Source organism: Hemitrygon akajei, chromosome 14 (genome assembly GCF_048418815.1).
Source record: "Hemitrygon akajei chromosome 14, sHemAka1.3, whole genome shotgun sequence".
Taxonomy (NCBI): Eukaryota; Metazoa; Chordata; class Chondrichthyes; order Myliobatiformes; family Dasyatidae; genus Hemitrygon; species Hemitrygon akajei.
In genome coordinates this window covers 68,051,702-68,071,315 of record NC_133137.1, presented here as the reverse complement: position 1 = coordinate 68,071,315, position 19,614 = coordinate 68,051,702, and the positions used below count along the sequence as shown (strand labels likewise).

The following is a 19,614-nucleotide window of genomic DNA, read 5'->3' as shown; positions in this document are numbered from 1 at the left end:
TTAGCTAAGGTTGGATCCAGCCTTTTTGACGAGTTTATTTTTTTTTACATCACCAGCACCAATACTACTTCCCCAACATAAAGCTACAAAGAAGATGGCACTCACTACAATAGACCGGTAAAAGATCTCCAACACCCTGCTGCACACATTGAAGGATCTCAGCTTCCTTCGAAAATAGAGTCTGCTCATCCCCTTCTTGTAAACAGCCTTGGTGTTGGTTTTCCAGTCAAGTTTGTTATCGAGGTGAACACCCACGTATTTGTACTCCTCCACCAAGGCAGCTTCTTCTTCCAAAATGTATACAGGACTTGTCACAGTCCTCTTCCTCCTAAAATCAATCACCACCCTCCTGGTTTTGGCCACATTCAGGAGAAAGTGATTCCTCCCGTACCACTCCACAAGCTTGTCCAGCAGTCCTCTGTACTGCAACTCCTGCTCAGCTCTGCTGCACCCAACCACTGCAGAGTCATCAGAGAATTTCTCCAAGATACAAGGCTCAGCTTTGTACTGAAATTCTGAGGTGTGCAGCGTGAACAGAAACAGAGACAGGACAGTCTCTTACAGCGCTCCAGTGCCACTCATCACCATCTCAGACAGAGAACTACCCAGCCATACAAAATGGGGTCTATCTGTCAGGTAGTTAGTAATCCAGGAGATAGCGAATTTGTCTATGTCCATCCTTTACAGCTTCTCGCTCAGAAGTAGTGGCTGGATTATATTGAAGGCACGAGAAATCAAAAAATATAATTCTCACAAAACCACCAGCATCATTCATGTGGGGTGAGCTCAGGTACATGACAGCATCATCCACTTCCACAAGACTCTTGTGGTACAGTATGTAGTCATTTTATGTACTGCACTGTACTGTAACTGCAAAAAAACAATTTCATGGCATATGTCAGTGATAATAAACCTGATCTCTACTGTGGAGTGAGAAAGAGGCAGGGAGAGGAATCATGATTGAGAAAATGGGATGGGAGAGGGCAGGGAGTAGGAAGCACCTGGCACACTCAGTAACGACCAATAAACCAACTGCTTGGAACCAAATGACCTGCCTGGTGTCTTAGGGCTGGGTGTGTCTGCATCTGAGCCAATCCATACCCCCACAACCCCACCCCTGGCACTCCTTCTCTGCCACCTGTCCCACACACTTCCCACGGTGCTCCATCCTCACCATTCCCAATATCCTTTGCTCCTGTCAGATTTACAAACTCACTCCCTGCTCCACATTAACAAGTACAGTACTATGCAAAAGTCTTAGGCAACCTAACTATATATAAGGGCTAAGACTTGTTGGGCTTGAAATTCTGCCCTGTGTTCTTTTAGGAAGAGAGACAACTAACACCGGAATATAGCAAAACGTGGCTTTATTGCAGAATTCGTAACTGGCACAGCGAATCCACGGAGTCGCTGGAGAAGGCGTTCTGTCTTCCCCTTACAATCTGCTCTTATTTATACCCCTTTTCCCCCCAGCACAACCCCCCGTTACATATTAGGTAATATCGGGCACTTGTGTCCATCTTATTGGCCCGCAGCCATATGCTCACGAGTTACCTGTTTCTTTTGTTTACTGAATCGCGTGACACTAGTAGTTTCGATGTAGCGGGGTCCCCAGTTTCGCTCCCCCTCCCTCGCATTCCAGCCTCCTAACATTATGTGTGTTACGTGAGCCACTCCTGACCTGTAATGGCAGTCCCGAATTAACCCCAACAGACTGCATACTACTGTATTTTTGCTATGGACATGCTGTATTTAACTTTTCAATATGGTGGCATTAATAGGTAACAAACCACATACAGATTTTCACATTATTTTGCTAGTGTCAAATTTAATCAAAATTATAGTAATTCAAATTATTCCTCCATATGAATTTTATTGTTAATTTGTCACAAGGATTGCGATATATTTTGACTTAGTATTTTGAACTCCAATTCAAATAAAAAATGAAGTCTAAGACTTCCTTACCTTCATAGTGCCATCAAAAGACCAGGATAGAAGCTGTGATCCTCTTAACAGCTTGAAGTTTTTCACTTGTTCAATGTGTCCTTCAAGGACTTTGCATTCCCCCGTGTGCCAATTCCATACCTATGTTTAAAACCAAAGAAACAGAATATAAGATTTTCAGCACGTCCTCCGGCTTACTGTTGAGTGATCTGAGTCACAATTGGGTCAGTTATGAACCCTGTTGTGACAACCAGAGAATACAGAAGGTGCTACATAAATGCACATTAATTCTTTCTTAAAAGGTCAATAAAAAGACACTACAAATCTAAGAAACCAGCCAGTTGGTAGAATCCCTCTTCCACCATTCAATAAATCACTCAATCCTGCCCTAAAAAAACTCTCTTCCCTTATCCCTTGACTCCTTTGTAGTCTGTGTGTCTGTTAATTTCATCCTTAAATATATTCAATGCAATTTCCTCCATTGCTCTCTGAGGTAGGAAATTCCAAAGATTCACAATTTTCTGAGGGGGAATGAATGAACAACCTCTTAGTGTGGAATTATGTTCCTAATTCTGGATACACTCAGATCCAGTCATCATCCACCCTGTCAATTCCCCACAGAATCTTGCATTCAAATAAGATCATTTCTTATTCTTCCATACTTTAATCAACCTACTCATCCCTTTTCATATTTCAAAACTTTTATCCCAGGAATAAAATCGGTGCATCTTCTCTACACAGATATCCCCCATATTATGACTGTTTGGGTGATGGAAATTCATCCTTGCAAAATCATTAGCCAACAATTCGAGTGGCTTCATATTACTGAAAACTATATTAGAGACATGCAGAACATTTTCTATGAACCCCACAACCCTGCCTCTCTAGTGCCCCCAACAAGTAATGAGCAGTCAACTACAATGCCTCAAATGCAAATTTATTTCTTAAAGACACTGAAATGGTGTCCAGTACTCCAGGTGTAGTGTCAGCAGCATCCTGTAAAGCTGCATCACAATTTATCTCCTTGCATACCTCACACCCTTTTCAACAAAGGACTAGCTTCCCAGCATCCATAATTATTTGGTGTCCAGTACCTGCTTGCAAACTACTTGTGTTTCTTGATATATCACAGTACTTTATAGTCTCAGACCATTCAAATAATAAATTTCCTTTCCATTCTTTATTCCAAAAGCACTAAGCACAAATTTTACGTTATATTTCCATTATGCCAATATTTTGCCTACATAATTCACCAATAGTAGGCTCAGCATTTATGGAAAAAAAATCACATTGTAAAGTCATAATCACTTTCAAAATTATACCTGATTAACTAATTGACAATGAGTGAAATTGTTTTAATTAACATTGATAAAGTCTTCAGTTTACTCTTACAAAGCATTAAAAATAAATCTACATTTCTGAGGAAGCAGTAGATCCAATATTTGTGCATGTACACAGTATGACCTTCAGCTTTCTTGGCATACATCTTCAAATGCCTCATGCTGAGTTCTGAAGAAGTTTTGTCCAGAATTATTGAAAGTAGAATATTTTCCCAAAGACAAACTGAAGTTACAAATATAAATTTTTAGAATGGAATGTAAACTACATAACCATCAAATAACAAGGGAAACAAATAAAAACTTTTTATAATCATGTAGTGGCCAATTTTTAATTTATGATTTTGTGACCCAGATCTATAATCCAGAATCAGCAGCCAAATTCACAAGGGCCACAATCTGCTGAATGCCTCAATTCCCTGTTTTCTTTTGGCACATGTATATGCTGCTCATTTTAGACACAGTGTATATAGGCACAGGGGAGTCTCACACATGGCAAGCCAGCTGTTGCTGAAGTGTATAGAGGGAGAAAAATGCCTGGCTCTAAAAGATACAGTTGACACTGCCAAGTTACTCAGTCAGGCATCCAAATCAGCAGCGCCATGAAGTCATGTAGGTCATAATTGCCCAGACGATAACTCAAAAAGTTTCAGGCGATAAACAGCAGTTGGACTCTGGAAATGAATCACAGCTCCATCTGTTTATATAAATTATGCCTCTTTATCCTGATAACACAGAGTACAAAAGCAAGGCTCACATAAAATCCTAGCTTAATTAGTTTAGCACAACAATGCGGGCTGAAAGTCCTGTTCCTGTGTTGCACTGTTCTAGTTTCTGTGTAGTCGGAATATTGCAGGTTTGGGATCTCTATTATCCGAGGAATGTCAGGACAAAACTTCGGCTACAATGTTATGAGAAATGAGGTCTTCGCACTAAGCAGAAAACTATGGAGTGTTTTCTACCAGATCTAAGAAAATTGATGGTGATTTGACATGGATTAATCATAGGGTAAGGGTTAAGCAGCATGAAACTCTCTGGTCCAACTCATCCACTGCAAAGACAGTGCTCACCAAACTCATCATGTTCGGCATACCCTTCAAAACCTCTCCAATCAATGTTCTTATCCAAATTTCTTTTACGTTATTTTGTACCTGGCTCAATCACTTCCGCTGGCAACTCCTTCCATATATTCACCACCCTCTGCGTGAAAAAGTTGCCCCTTGAGTCCAATGTTCCCTCCAATTTGTAATGACCAGTGTGCCCAAAAATCTTGTGCTGTGCAATTATTTTGCCTAGTGACAACAACATGTGCGCACTGAATTTGATATATATATATATATATATATTCATTTTAACAGCTCACAAAACACTGTCAATAAGAACTTTGATCTCTTCTGGGTTGGATCATTTTTGCTCTCGTTCATCTGTACTCTCACAAAACGTAATAGCAGGCCTGTAGCAGGTACTGAAGGATTTTCTCACCTGAGCTTTTGCATACTGTCCATACATGATTTGCTTGATAAATGACGCTTTAAAAAGTCAAGTTTCCAAAATCACTCCACTGCTTCCCACCTGCATCACGGTAATACACTCAAGTAACACCAGTTTTTGTATTGTACATAAATTTCTTGTAGCTGCACATTCGTGACCTCATGAGCTTTCGGTTTCTACTGTTTTGTTAAGCCATTCAGCTTTAAATAAATGAGCATTTCTTTGCTCTTCATGCCCATTGTTTCTTTAATATTCGAGATAGTGAATCAATAATTTCTTCAATAGAAACAGTATAAATAAGCCAGTTCTAAACTCTGCAGACAAATCATCACAAACTCCATGTTGTCAACACTGTCTGCATCAGAAATTGGAAAAGGAAAAATGATTGCGTACAATTGTGAAATATACTTTACATGCCAAGGAGGTAGAGGGTAACAACCTTTTGTGCAAAGTTTAAATTCCTTTGTGCACTAGTAGCAAAAGATGTGCACACACACACAACGCGCGCGCAAACCTTACAGGGAACATTGTTGGAGTATCTTTTAAATTTTACATCTCCCTGTATTGTTGGAATTAAGTTCACAGATCTGGCAAGTCAGACAGAAAATGCACTGACTTCGAGTAAGTATATTTACTTATACAAACTGTAAAAATCTGACCAAACATTCACGTTCCCCAAATTACAGAAACTACAAAGCTGAATATTCAACAAACATACTTAGTTAAAAGCTCGCACAGAATATACCTTCCCAAAAGTTATGTGCATTGTTTGCCTTAAATAAAGGAAGAGAGTGAACCTCCCAAATGTGCTCTCTATATACCCAGGATATTTGAAACTAGACCCTAGGCAGCTATCCAATGGGAAAAGCAGCTGCAGTTTCTAAACTAACCAATCATGATGGAAGCAACTTTCGACAATCAGAGTAAACAGTTCCCCCCACAGGACACTCCCTTAAACCAATGCCCTTGAGTTTTTGTTCACCTTTCCTCAGAAAAACAGAGTGCATTCACCCTATTTATACATCTTGTGATTTTATGGTCTCCCCTCAAGCACCTACACTTGAAGAAACAAAATTCCAGCATTTCCAATCTCTCCATGTAACTTAGGCCCTTCAGTCCCAGCAGCATTTTTGTAAACCTTCTCTGCACTCTTTCCATTTTAATGGAGTCTTTCCTATTACAGCACAATCAGGGCTGTACAAAATTCTCCAAGTGTGGTCTTATGAATGCCTTGTACAACTGCAACATAATGTCCCAACGTCTAATGTCCAATGTCTAATATAATTTATATTCATTGCACTAACAGATGAAGGCCAGTGTGCTGAATGCCCTTTTCACTACCCTGGCTACCTGTCATGCTGCTTTTGATGAACTGTATACTCCCTCTGTTCCACAACAGTCTCCCCAGGTACTGAGCATTCACTGTACAAGTCCCGTTCTGGCTTGTCTCCCCAAAACGCAATGCTTCACACTTACCTGAATTAAGTCATTTCCCTATCTTCAGCTTTTTTTTTTTACCTAGTTGAACAAGATCCCTGTAATTTTCGATAACCTTCTTCACTGTTAATGATGCCACCTGTTTTAGAGTATATTCTCATCCAAATCTTTTATATAAAGAACAAACAACATAGGTCCCAGCACTAACTCCTGAGGCACACTACTAAGCACAGGCTTCAAGTCTGAGAAACAACTCTCGACCATAACTCTCTGCTTCCTACCGTTGAGCCAATAACAAATCCCTATTTGCCTTATATAGCCAATTCCCACCTAAAAGGACAAAACTGGCTCGTGATCTACGACTAATGCTCTACCTGGCAGCAACATGCAGCATTTGCTGATTTTGAATATTACTGCCAGAGCCCCTTTATCAATCTGAACATAACTTTTGTTTATATTCAGTGTTCTCATAATGCGAGCTATGAGTCTTACTGTTTCTACCATCCACTGTATCACCAGTCACCAAATCAATTCCACACTTTGTGACACTCGACCCCCAACTACCAGCAGAAGTGTTGCGTGTGGATTCAATTGCAACATCTCAGTGAAGTTTGGATAGGTACATGGATGAGTGCAGTATTGAGACCTATGGTTGGGTGTGGATAAATGGGACTAGGCAGGAAAACAGTTTGGTGCAGGCTAGATGGGCTGGAGGGCCTGTTTCCTAGCTACAATGCTCCTTGACTCTATAACCTGATTGCTCTACTGAAGTCACTATGTTCAAGCTGAGAAACATCTTGTAGATCTGCAAACACCTTCTGCTGGTCCTTGGTCCACAGCCATTTATTGTCCTTCAGTGATGCAGAAGGAGGTGAAGTGCTGTAGTCAAATCAGGCAGTCTGCGCAGTACTACAACATGCCTAAAGAGGAACATTATTCTAAAATATTTGGAAGATTGAGGCCTTCAAGATAGTTGTTGTTAACTCCTTGACTGGCTGCCAACTCTAATTAGTCACCTTGAGACCTAAAGAAAACTATTTTATGTCATACATTGTATTTATAAAATATCTGTAAGATTTACTCCTGAATCATACTGTAATATTACAAAGTTTTGCTTGCAGGCATCTATCATTTCCCTCTATCAGCTGATCCACTGAGGCTTGGAAGCTGACTTAACTTCAAAAAGAAACTTGTTTTGTTATTTATTTTCAAAATAATGGTTCGCAGTTGGACATAATGATGAACCAACCAGCTCAGTGTACCAACCTTATGTAGAAAGGAAAGGATAACTTTCATCGTCTAATCATTGTAACTTTATAAACTGCCACACAACCAGATTGTGGTCTACTTTTGAAAGCCCCACAATGGTGGTGAAGGCCTAATAAGGCAGGTTTTCATGGATAAGCCATTCATTACAAGCTTAGAGAGCTCTTCTTCTGTGTTCTAAGCAGTATGCAGATCAGTGTAATTTTCAGTACATGGCTTTAGATTTTCACATGTTTTTTTTAAAGTGTTTTATTCTCCTAAGGGAGTCTTAAAAAACACCTGGGTACCTAGCAATCAGATTTGAGCTGATTTTGACATCTGTACACAAAAAAATTTCCTTCCACAGAATCTTTCAGCCAATCTTCAGCTAACAAACTAGGTCTTTCTTTGTGAATGTCAATAACCACAGGGAGTTGGATTTTTTGTCTCTGATAGTCCACTCTGCTCTCTAGCTTCCCTAGATTGGAGCTCACTGCTTCTGAAAACACTAAAAAATGCAAAGTATGAAACCATAAAACTACGTACATGTCCAGGTACTGTCACAGAGGTTCCAGCATGTAATTCTCTAGTCAGCCATAGAGCCCAACTGTATCTTAAGAAGCTTACTATTAACCTTCAACTTCACTGAAAAGATTTGTATACATACTTAATGTGTAAATTATTTCCAGTCATAAAACAATGATATGGAAAGACGCAATTCCCATATTTCAAAGTCTGATCTGTTACAAATTACTCTGCTTTAGAGAGAGGAACAAGAGAAGATCATCCACATAATTCAATTCTTTGAACAGTCTGTACAGCCACTCTGACAGGAACATAACTCATATACAGCGCAAGGGCACCTGCTGCTCAAATGAAGCAAGATGCTGTCTGTTACACAATTTGATGCACAGAGGTCAAGTCCTACTAGAATTTAGATACTATCTGAAAGACAGAAGAGTACAAGAATCCAAATGGTTCAAAGGATGACTGCACATCCAAAATAATTCACACATGCCAAGAGAATTAAGTTGTCAGAGTTACAGCCAAAAGGCCTGTCAGTCATTAACACACATTGGATAGTTATTCACCTGAAAACCAGATTCAACTGCAGCGTATCAAATTGAAATCCATCTTGCAAGGAGGAAAAAAAATGTCCTAGCAATGGAGAAAATGAGTATCACTGAAAGTAGTTAACTGCTGCTGATAGGAACAATCAACTTCAGCAACTAAAACATTACACAATGTTCTTGCTTTAATTCTTCCAAAATTTTAGGCATGCCTTTACAGCAGGAATTTTAATAAGGCAACTCACAATTACAGTGGATTTCAGTTAATTGGGCCATCAGTTAATCAGGGCAGACACTTACTTGGGACAACCCTTAAAGAACAAAAACTATTCGTGAAAATAGCCAGGATTCCCTTCCCATATTTGGGACACTGTTGGTAATGTGACTCAAGAGACTGTGCCTAACAATTTCTAATTAGCTTCAGATGAGTGTACTTATGTGGCTACTAAACACCACACCTTGCTTAGAGCAAACAGCTTTCAAATAGCGGCAGCTGCGTGCTCTTGCATTCAAAAAGCACTGATTTTTGTCACTGCTAGTTGGCCAGAAATAAGCAGTAAGACAATTTAGAACTGTTTTTCTCACTCTGGTTTCAAGCATTCGGGCTTGGAGATACCAGAAATGGCTGGGAGTGAAAATGAAACAACTTCACTACTTCTACAAGTTAGGACCCAGTCTTCAGACATAGAAAGAATAGAAATGCTCCAGTGCCATGGGCCATGGCATTCCCAATTTAAAAGCTCTCCCACATAGATTTCCCGTCATCATCGGATACGATGAACAACTAGCAAACCTACTGTTAGGAACTAACAGTTTTACAGCACTGTAGAAGTATTGATAGTATTATAATTTGTTCTGTATTTCATTTAAATACCTAATTTATTACTCAGTTAAATGGCAGTTTGTCTTCTACTTTTTAAAAATTATTTCTATGAAACTTTGGCTAATTGGGGCAGGTGCTTAATTGGGTCAAAATGTACTGGTCCCAAAATTTCCCAATCAACCAGAATCCACAGTTTATAGTTAAAAAAAAGGTTGAAATTCAGAAAGAAAAGCGCTCATTGATATAAAAGGATACCTTCACTGTGCCCAGTCTGTTAGTTGATGATTGCATTTGCTTGGGTAAAGATGAAGGTACAATACTGAGCTGACTTGTACCATTTGTGTACTTTACACAGGAGGAGGGAACCTAATTCTTCTTGACACTATTAAGACATTTCAAACCATTGGCTTATGGAATAACACAAGGAGAACATGCAACGTTTATTGAGGAATCAGGACTGGAATGGAACCAACTGAAGCAATGTCCAAGAGATTCTGTCTCTTCAAGGACATGCGGATATTCAGATTGGGCCCCAAATACAGCTACAGGTGGCTCTCGTTTTTCGAATGTTCGCTTTATGACACTCCACTGTTATGAAAGACCTACATTAGTTACCTGTTTTCGCAAACAGAAGTGTGTTTCACTTTTACGAAAAAAGGCAGAGCGCGCCCCGAGCAGCCAAGCTCCTCCCCCCGAACTGCATTCTAGCTGCTATCGCTTAAACACGTGCCTGTGAGCATCTGTGCTTTACCTCGATTTGTTTTGTGCATCTGTTAGCAAGATTAATTCTAAGGTATCGGAAAAGCCTAAAAGAGCTTGTAAAGGTGTTACACTTAGCGTAAAACTAGACATAATTAAGTGTTTCGATCGTGGTGAATGAAGGACATTGTCTGCATGTTGAACTTGCCTATGTCCATCATTCGCACTGTTTACACGCGTAGAGAAAGAATCCTGAAAGCTGCCTAACACACACCATCATCAGAGTGCTCGCTGTCTTCCCAATTTCCCAAGTGAAACTACACTGTACATATATTATTTCTACTTTATATAGGTTGTGTATTTTTATGTGTTATTTGGTATGATTTGGCAGCTTCATAGCTTAAAGGTTTCTGGAGAGAGAGCTTCTGCTACGCTAGTAGCGCTACATAGTGAGATTATACGCTCCGTAGTGAGATTTTCACTACGCTAGACAGTGCTGCAATGATTGTAGAAAAGTATTTCTACTTTATATAGGCTGTGTATTTATCATATCATTCCTGCTTTTACTATATGTTACTGTTATTTTAGGTTTTATGTGATATTTGGCATGTTTTTGTAGGTTCTTTTTGGGTCTGGGAATGCTCACAAATTTTTCCCATATAAATAAATGGTAATTGCTTATTCATTTTATGACATTCTGGCTTATGAACCATTTCAAAGGAATACTCTACCTTCGGATAGTGGGGGAAACTTGTAATTCATTATGCTATGATAAAAGCAACTGGAACAAGGCCCCCAGCAATAAGGTAATCTACACAAAATATTAACAGTCAACTTTTTGACATCCCAGGATCCATTGTCTCACTTCTCATACAACTTGTGTCATGGTTTCACAATCTATTTACAGAATCTTTTTTTAAAAACTTTTTTTATTAAGTTTTCAGATGATTACAGAAAGAAAAAAAGAATACCCTTCCCCCTCCCCTCTAACATCCCTATAGAAAAAAAGAAAGAAGGAAAGAAAGAAAGAGTGCCTGGATATCGGAAGATCCCCACATGCTCCACGGAGTTCGTAATAACTTTAGTATATATATTTATTTCTTTCCCCAAATAACCAATTATTTTATATTCAGAGCACCTATATATTTAATCCTGTCTTTTGTAAATAAGGGCGCCAAATTTTCAAAAATGTTTCGTATTTATCTCTTAAATTATAAGTAATTTTTTCAAGTGGAATACAGCTGGAAATTTCATTCTTCCAACGATCTATACTTAAATATGCATCTGATTTCCAGTGCAATATGCTACTGCCAGTGCAATTTTTATAAATTCTTTCTGATATTTATTCAATTTGGGTTTCGATTTTATCCCTTCAATTTCGCCTAATAAAAATAATATTGGATTATGTGGAAGTTGTGTTCCAATAATTTGTTCCAATAAAACTCTTAAATTTGTCCAAAAAGGTTGAATTTTAGAACAAGACCAAGTAGAATGTAAAAAAGTACCAATTTCTTGGTTACATCGGAAACACTGATCAGATAAATTTGGATTTAATTTATTTATTTTTTGTGGTGTAATATATAATTGAAGTAAAAAATTATACTGCACTAATCTTAACCGGACATTTGTTGTATTTGTCATACTATCAAGACATAGTCTTGACCAACTTGTTTCTTCAATTTTAATATTCAAGTCACTTTCCCATTTTTGTCTTGACTTATGGACTCCTTGTTTAGTTGCCTGTTTTTGAATCAAGCTATACATACAAGAAATAAATTTTTTAGTTTTTCCTTTTTGAATTAATGTTTCTATTTCATTAGATTTCGGCAATAACATTGATTGACCTAATTTTTCTCTTAAATAAGCCCTTAATTGGAAGTAACAAAAAAGAGTGTTGTTTGATACTTTATATTTATTCTTTAATTGATCAAATGACATTAATATACCTCCTTCAAAACAATCTCCTATATATCTAATCCCTTTTTGAAACCAGTTGTATAAAAGTTGGTTATCCATTGTAAAAGGAATGTTTATTTTGAATTAAAGATCTCTTTGCTAATAAAGATTTCTTTATCTCATCATCAATATTTATCTTATTCCATAAATCAATCAAATGTTTTAATATTGGAGATTCTTTCTTCTCCCGTATCCATTTAGATTCCCACTTATATATAAAATCTTCTGGTATATTTTCTCCTATTTTATCTGGTTCTATTCTAATCCATGCCGGTTTATCTTCATCAAAAAAAATGTAATAAATAACAAATAACTCTTCCAAAATTAAATACGGAAGAACAGAAGAGATTAGATATGCCTTTTACATTAAAAGAGGTTGAAGAAGCTTTAGGATCATTTCAAAGTAATAAATCTCCAGGAGAAGATGGTTTTCCCCCAGAATTTTATAAAAAGTTTAAAGATTTATTAATTCCTCCTTTTATGGAGTTAATACATCAAGCGGAAAGAACGCATAAACTTCCAGAATCTTTTTCGACAGCTATTTTAATAGAATTGCCAAAAAAAGATAGAGATCTTTTAAAGCCAACATCATATAGACCTATTTCTTTGTTAAATACTGATTATAAAATAATAGCAAAAATCTTATCTAACAGACTATCTAAATACTTACCAAAATTAATACATATGGATCAAACAGGATTTATTAAAAATAGACAATCGGCAGATAATGTAACTTGGTTATTTAGTATAATTCATTTGGCTCAAAAGAGGGAGGAAATGAGTGTGGTAGTTGCTTTAGATGCAGAAAAAGCATTTGATAGATTGGAATGGAATTTTTTATTTAAGGTATTGGAAAAATATGGATTAGGGGTATCTTTTATAAAATGGATCAAAACCTTAAATATTAATCCCAAAGCTAAAGTAGTGACAAATGGTCAAATTTCAACATCATTTCAGTTAACAAGGTCAACTAGGCAAGGTTGTCCATTATCACCTGCTTTATTTGTGTTGGCGATAGAACCATTAGCTGAATTAATTAGAATAGACCCAGATATTAAGGGTTTCAGAGTTAATCAGGAAGAATACAAGATTAACTTATTTGCTGATGATGTTCTGCTTTATTTAACAAACCCATTGCACTCGTTGCGTAAATTATCCTATAGATCAGAAGAATATGGGAAAATATCAGGTTACAAAATAAATTGGGATAAAAGTGAAATTTTACCTCTTACTAAAGGAGATTATAGTCAATGTCGATTAATAACTCAATTTAGATGGCCGGCAAATGGTATAAAATATTTAGGTATAAGAGTCGATAATGATATAAAGAATTTATACAAATTAAATTACTTACCATTATGGAAAAAAAATTCAAGAAGATCTTGATAAATGGATGATATTAACAATAACATTAGTAGGTAGAGTAAATACCGTAAAAATGAATATATTCCCTAGACTACAATACTTATTTCAATCACTACCAATACAATTACCCCAGAAGTTTTTTCAAGAGTTAAATAAATATGTGAGGAAGTTTCTTTGGAAAGGTAAGATGTCAAGAATATCGTTGGAAAAATTGACATGGAAATTTGACCTCGGAGGGTTACAACTTCCAAACTTTAAAAATTATTATAAAGCAAATCAACTTATATTTACAGAATCTTAAAAAAGGCACAAACTGGGTATCTACCATTTCAAAAACACAGCCAGCCAATAGGTACATTGGATTAATACACCACTGAGCAGTGGTGGGCATTGCCTTTGAAAGTCACAATCAATATTGTGGAAACTGATGATCAGTGCAGTCAGAAACCAGGAAATCTGACACAGCACAGAGAACAGGAACAGAGCATAATGTACTGAGCTGAGGGACTAGATGTACATCCTCAGAAGGCGGGCTTCAGAAATACAGCTCCATCCATATGAATGAAGTTGTTAATCTTCATAAAGAAGATAGAGCAATAATTTATTATTTTTCACTCTACTTTATTGTAATTACATTTTAGTACTTTAAACCATTAAATTCATTTTTAATTTGCTTTTAATAAGTTTTATTTATTTTGTTATTTATATCTATTTGAATCTTTTAAAATCTCTGATTACATTATCATTTACAGCAGACAATGCCTATAAAAAGTATTCACCCCCTTATTCACACTGGGTTTAATTTGGCTTTTTGACATTGATCAACAGAAAAAAGACTTTCATATCAAAGTGATAACAGATCTCTACAAAGTGAACTAAATTAATTACAAATATAAAACATAAAATTAATGATTGCTTAAGTATTCACCCCTCCACCTTTAATATGACACACCAAATCATCACTGGTGCAGCCAATTATCTTTAGAAATCACATAATTAGTTAAATAGAAACCACCTGTGTGCAGTCAAGGTGTTTCAATTGATCGTAGCAAAAATACACCTGTATCTGGAAGGTCCAACTGCTGGGGAGTCAGTATCCTGGCAAAAAGTGCACCATGAAGACAAAAGAACACTCCAAGCAACTCTACAAGAAGGTTATTGAAAAGCACAAGTCAGGAGATAGATACAAGAAAATTTCCAAGTCATTGAATATCCCTTGGAGTACAGTTAGTCAATCATCAAGAAATTGAAAGAATATGGCACAGCTGTAAATCTGGCTAGGGAAGGCCAAAACTGAGTGACAATGCAAGAAGGGGACTAGTGAGGGAGGCCACCAAAAGACCTATGACAATTCTGGAGGTGTTTCAGGCTTCAGTGGCTGAGATGAGAAAGGCTGCGCATACAACTGTTGCCTGGGTGCTTCACCAGTTGCAGCTTTATGGGAGGGTAGCAAAGAAAAAGCCACTGTTCGGGAAAAAAAACACGAGAAATCTTGGCTAGAGTTTGCTGGAAGGTATGTGGGAGACTGAAGTCAACTGGAAGAAGGATCTATGTGGCTGGACTTGGAAATGGCTGTTCAGTCATGATCCCCATACAATCTGATAGAGCTTGAGCAGTTTTGTAGAGAAGAATGAGAGAGAAATGCAGTGTCCAGATGTGAAAAGCTCATAGAGACTTATCCACATAGACTCAAGGGTGTAATTGCTGCCAAAAGTGGATCTACTAAGGGGGTGAATACTTATGCAATATATTATTCTGTTTTATATTTGTAATTAATTTAGATCACTTTGGAGAGACCTGTTTTCACTTTAATACGAAAGAGTCTTTTTCTATTGATCGGTGTCAAAAAAAAGCCAAATTAATTCCACTGTGATTCAATGTTGTAAAACAATAAAACAGGAAAACTTTCAAGGGGGTGCACTGTAAGATCTGTCAAAATTCTATCAAAATGTTCAGGGGACAGGGCCTCGAGATACATTGCCACATGTAACTTGCTCTATTTCATAGGATAACCCTGTCAACCAGTGCTCAAGATCAGTTGGCTCTACAAATTACCAATATTCAGGTAAAAGTGCCAGTGAATGTGGGGATACACGCATGGATGAAGGGACAGATAAGGGATAATCAAACTGACCCTAAAATGTTACAAAATGAACAACTGAACTACTTCATCATTCTAGCTTCAATGTAAATCCATGTGCTGGGAAATGTATATGATTCAAGTTAATCCAACTGTATGTGAATGTACCAATGCAACATCTTACACTGGCATGGAAGACTGATTTTTAAGTTTGGGAAGAGGATAGTGGGCAGCCACTATACAATGAGATGTATGAAATATTATCATTGATTTGGATGAATTTCCAACTTAAGTTCATTAAAGGAGGCAGAATTTATTTTTTTATCATCTCTAGAATTTCAAAAACAGAATAAAAACAATGCTAAAGATAGTTACACTGTATGTACATGTAATACTGTTGAATCTGAGGTGCTTGTGTATAAAAATACACACTGCATGAACATTCAGATTCAATCTATAATCTCACAACATTCTGCTGAAAAATCTGAGAACCTTTCCTACATATTAAAATTTTAAAAATTACAGTTATTTAAAGAAAAGCTACAAGTCCCTAGACAAGATCATTTCCTCCTGTTTAGGACCACACACACTCCTTTTTATGGTGTGGATATGACCCCAAATTCAGGGAGATATTTCATCAGTATTTGTTTTCTTTACCTGTTCTCTTTCTCTTCACATACTGTCAGTCAGAAAATAGTCTAAACTAAGCTGCAAAATTCTCCACAATGACGCACATTAAAACCGAAGCAAACTACTCTGATCACTCAAAAATCACTCATCAAGAGTGACCATAGATAGGTCTGCCACATAAATTTGTAACTTTAATTCAGGAAACAGATGCTTCATTTTTTATTTGAGGCAAGGTGTTAATTTAACACTTTGAGCCATAAAAGAACATCATTACGTTATTTATTTGATCTACTGTGAATTTACTATGTATATAACACACCCGTCTATTTCAGAATGCAAGCCCGCACTAAATCAGATTCAATCCACTGGTGTTACAAAACTGTAAAGCAGAAAAACGATGCAAGGTGTAGCCAACTATTCTTTCGAACTGCACTAAGGAACAATAATCTGTTTACAATTGTTTAGTTTTGGACATCATTGAGACTACACGGATGGCTCAAATCTCATCACAGTCTCAAACCAAAACTGGACCAAAGAACTGGACTCCAGAGGTGGCTGTTCTTGGCTTCACAGCAGCTCACAAGCAAATGTGCTATGAAGGAAACTTTGTAAAATTGGAATCAAGCAAAGACATTATCCACCAGCTGGATTCATACTGCACATTAAAGCAGATTACTCATGCCAGCCTCAGAAGACTGGTAAATGAGCTGTTTGTGGCAATGACCACAGCACAACAATAATCAACTGCTTCAGTCATAATCCTCCCTCCATAAGGAGGTCAAAAATGCTCATTTTTTTCTGAAGACGGTAAATTGCTCCATTCCACTTGCAACTCCTCCGGTAATAATCAGCCTCTGCCTGCATGCAACAAGTTCCAATCAAAACTCAGGCATGGTCTGTTAAGTGGCAAAAAATGTACATGGCCCAGAAGTATCCATGTCAAAGTTTAATCAGCTGATTATTGGCCATCCCTTAACTGTCCCACAATTAAGGTGCAAGTCAGGAGAATGATGGAATAATCCCTATTTGAATAGAGCTCCACTGATGCACAGAAATCTTAGATCCACTAAGGAAACTTGAATGACAACAGCACTGTGGTTGTCTATTCACTGGGAGGACAGCCGAGGTTCAATGCTTCAGCTCATTATCACTTTTTGAAGGGCAAGTTAGGGCAACGTAGCTAGCCTTGTTGATGACACTCAAATCCCATAAAGTCCAGTTATACAAATTCCTGGCAGACTCATTGCAAAACACTAACATCTTGTTAACACTAACACTAACATTTGTTATACTTAAAACTAATATTCTAAGATTGTGTGATTTATCAAAATAAATCACCAAACACAGAATCTAACTGCCTCCAGGATTATTCTAAAGCTTTGCTTTCACTATGTTTTCCAGGATATTATACCAAGTACTGATCACTTTATGAGAATAAAAGTTGGAATACTTTACTTTCCACTGTCAGACCAAGCAGACATACCACAGGTGGGAAACAGAATGGTTTTTCAGGTTTTTTTAAAATAAGAAAATGTAGAAAAAGATTTCCAAAATACATCTTACCCTTATCGTAGCATCGTCAGAACTGGAAATAAGCACTTGCTCATCATGTGTAAACCGACACTGTTGAACGCTTTTTGTATGGCCTGTTAATGTCCTGATAATTTTACCACTGGGAAGTTCCAGAACCTGGAAAGGAAAACAAATAGTTCAGCATTGTAAATCATCAAAAGAGCGAGGAGAGATGGCTTTGAAAATAAAAACATTGACTTAACTGCAGCTAAAAGTGCAGTTTTTCACTATTGTTAAACAATACAGCATGAAAGCGATTATACGAATCAAATGTTAGCTTATAATTTTAGCAAGCAAAATTTGCCTAAGTGTTGCTGAGAGCCTGCCTTCTTTCCAGTATTCTAAATTTAATATTCCAATTTATCCATTCTGCATTGACTTTTAAATAAAGTATTTAGACCACAGCCTCCTCAAAAATTGAAAGCAAAAAAGTGCTCTAACTGCTTTGCATAGTTACTGGTCTTTACAAGAGAGTTGCTAAATGATACTGTTTGGGGGGAAAATCAATTTTTAAAAATTAATCGAAATAACTAAATACCATCATAGTGGTTAATATAACTGTTGGCTGAACATGTAATACCAGTGTTTCCCTTGGAACAATCCATTGTTTTACCAACCTGTCATTCTCCTAGCTTTGTTTTATTAATGTCACTAATTTCAAAGTTGTTTCCATCTCCTGTGACATCCTAGTTGTAATGTTCTTCATAAATTTCTGTTACTCTCGATGCTGCCAGATGCAGACACAAATTCTACCATCATGCTGGTTAGATTCCACTAATCCATTTCACTGAATAACATCTATTTCAGGATACTTGTCCTTGAAGATTTCCACAGCCTTATCGTATGATAGCCATCCATATATAATCTCCTAGAATATCAATTCTTCCCATTCTAAATTTCAGTTTGCTTTCCACTATTCTTTTCCTTCCCCTGAAATCCTAAAATAATGCTTCTCTATAGGGTGTTACACTTAGCTGATAATATGGCACACAAATCATTAAAGATGAGATCAAACATATTGGGCGAGGTATGTCTTGAAGGCTGTTTAGCAGCCTTATAATGAATCACAGTGCAACACAATCTGGACGCCACTGAGTTTCAGGGTGCTGAGTTATCTCCGGAGTTGTGAATGTTGATATATTTCATATGAGACCCATTAGCAGCCAGTCATTTGAATGGGGTATCTGACTTCCATTTGGTTGCTAAATTTAGGTAAGTTCATGTTTATTCTTTATTATATACACATATACATGCACATATACACATACATACATGCACAAATACATGCTCCTTAAGTTTACTAAAGCTAGGGGAGGTAGTGGGCTAAGTTCCCCCAGCTATTAAAGGCTCCTAATGGCGTGTATCTCAAATAGCTTCTGACAACCAAGTCCAGGCCTTGGCCTTCACGTGTGGCTTAGCTAATAAGACTGGAAGAACTTTCTACTAACAGAAGGAGGGACAAAAGTGGGTTACTAGCACTTTAAAAACCAGTTGCTATGGGTAGATGGGGCTCATTAGCCATAGTTGGCAGCTCATCTGGGAGAAGGACACCTCTGATCTCAAACCTCCACTGCCTTGCAGCTATACCCACTCAAGGGAAAGGCTTCCGGAATAAACTCTGAAGAAAAATCCAGAGTTGGACTCCCGAAGACAGTCCTACATTGAGTTCAACGCAGACTGCCAAGTCCCGTGATGCTGCTGGTACCAGACTGCATTGGTCTCTGCCTTTCCTTTGAATTCATCAGCTGTGTGGAGAGGAGAAATCTGCTGCATGGGCAACAGCTTGCTCTCCATATCACACTACCCGGGATTATGTACTGGCTGGCTGTGTATCACATAGACAACAAGGACATGGTTGATCCCAATACAGTATATATACATATACAGACATATACACAAACACACACTTAGCAGATTTAAGCAACTCTACATTCTGATTTATAAAGTACTGAACAATTATAAAAT

General features: G+C 37.4%; 1 protein-coding gene across 3 annotated transcripts in view; it reads right to left on the bottom strand.

Moving 5' to 3' along the window:
• Positions 1-19,614, bottom strand: part of apaf1 (apoptotic peptidase activating factor 1) — a 240,293-nt gene that overhangs the window by 66,079 nt on the left and 154,600 nt on the right. For all 3 annotated transcript variants that reach the window (XM_073066284.1, XM_073066286.1, XM_073066285.1), the window contains 2 exons: positions 17,641-17,766; positions 1,966-2,085 (listed from right to left, as the gene is read on the bottom strand). In XM_073066284.1, coding sequence (XP_072922385.1) covers positions 1,966-2,085; positions 17,641-17,766 — 246 coding nt within the window. The remainder of the gene's footprint in view (positions 1-1,965; positions 2,086-17,640; positions 17,767-19,614) is intronic.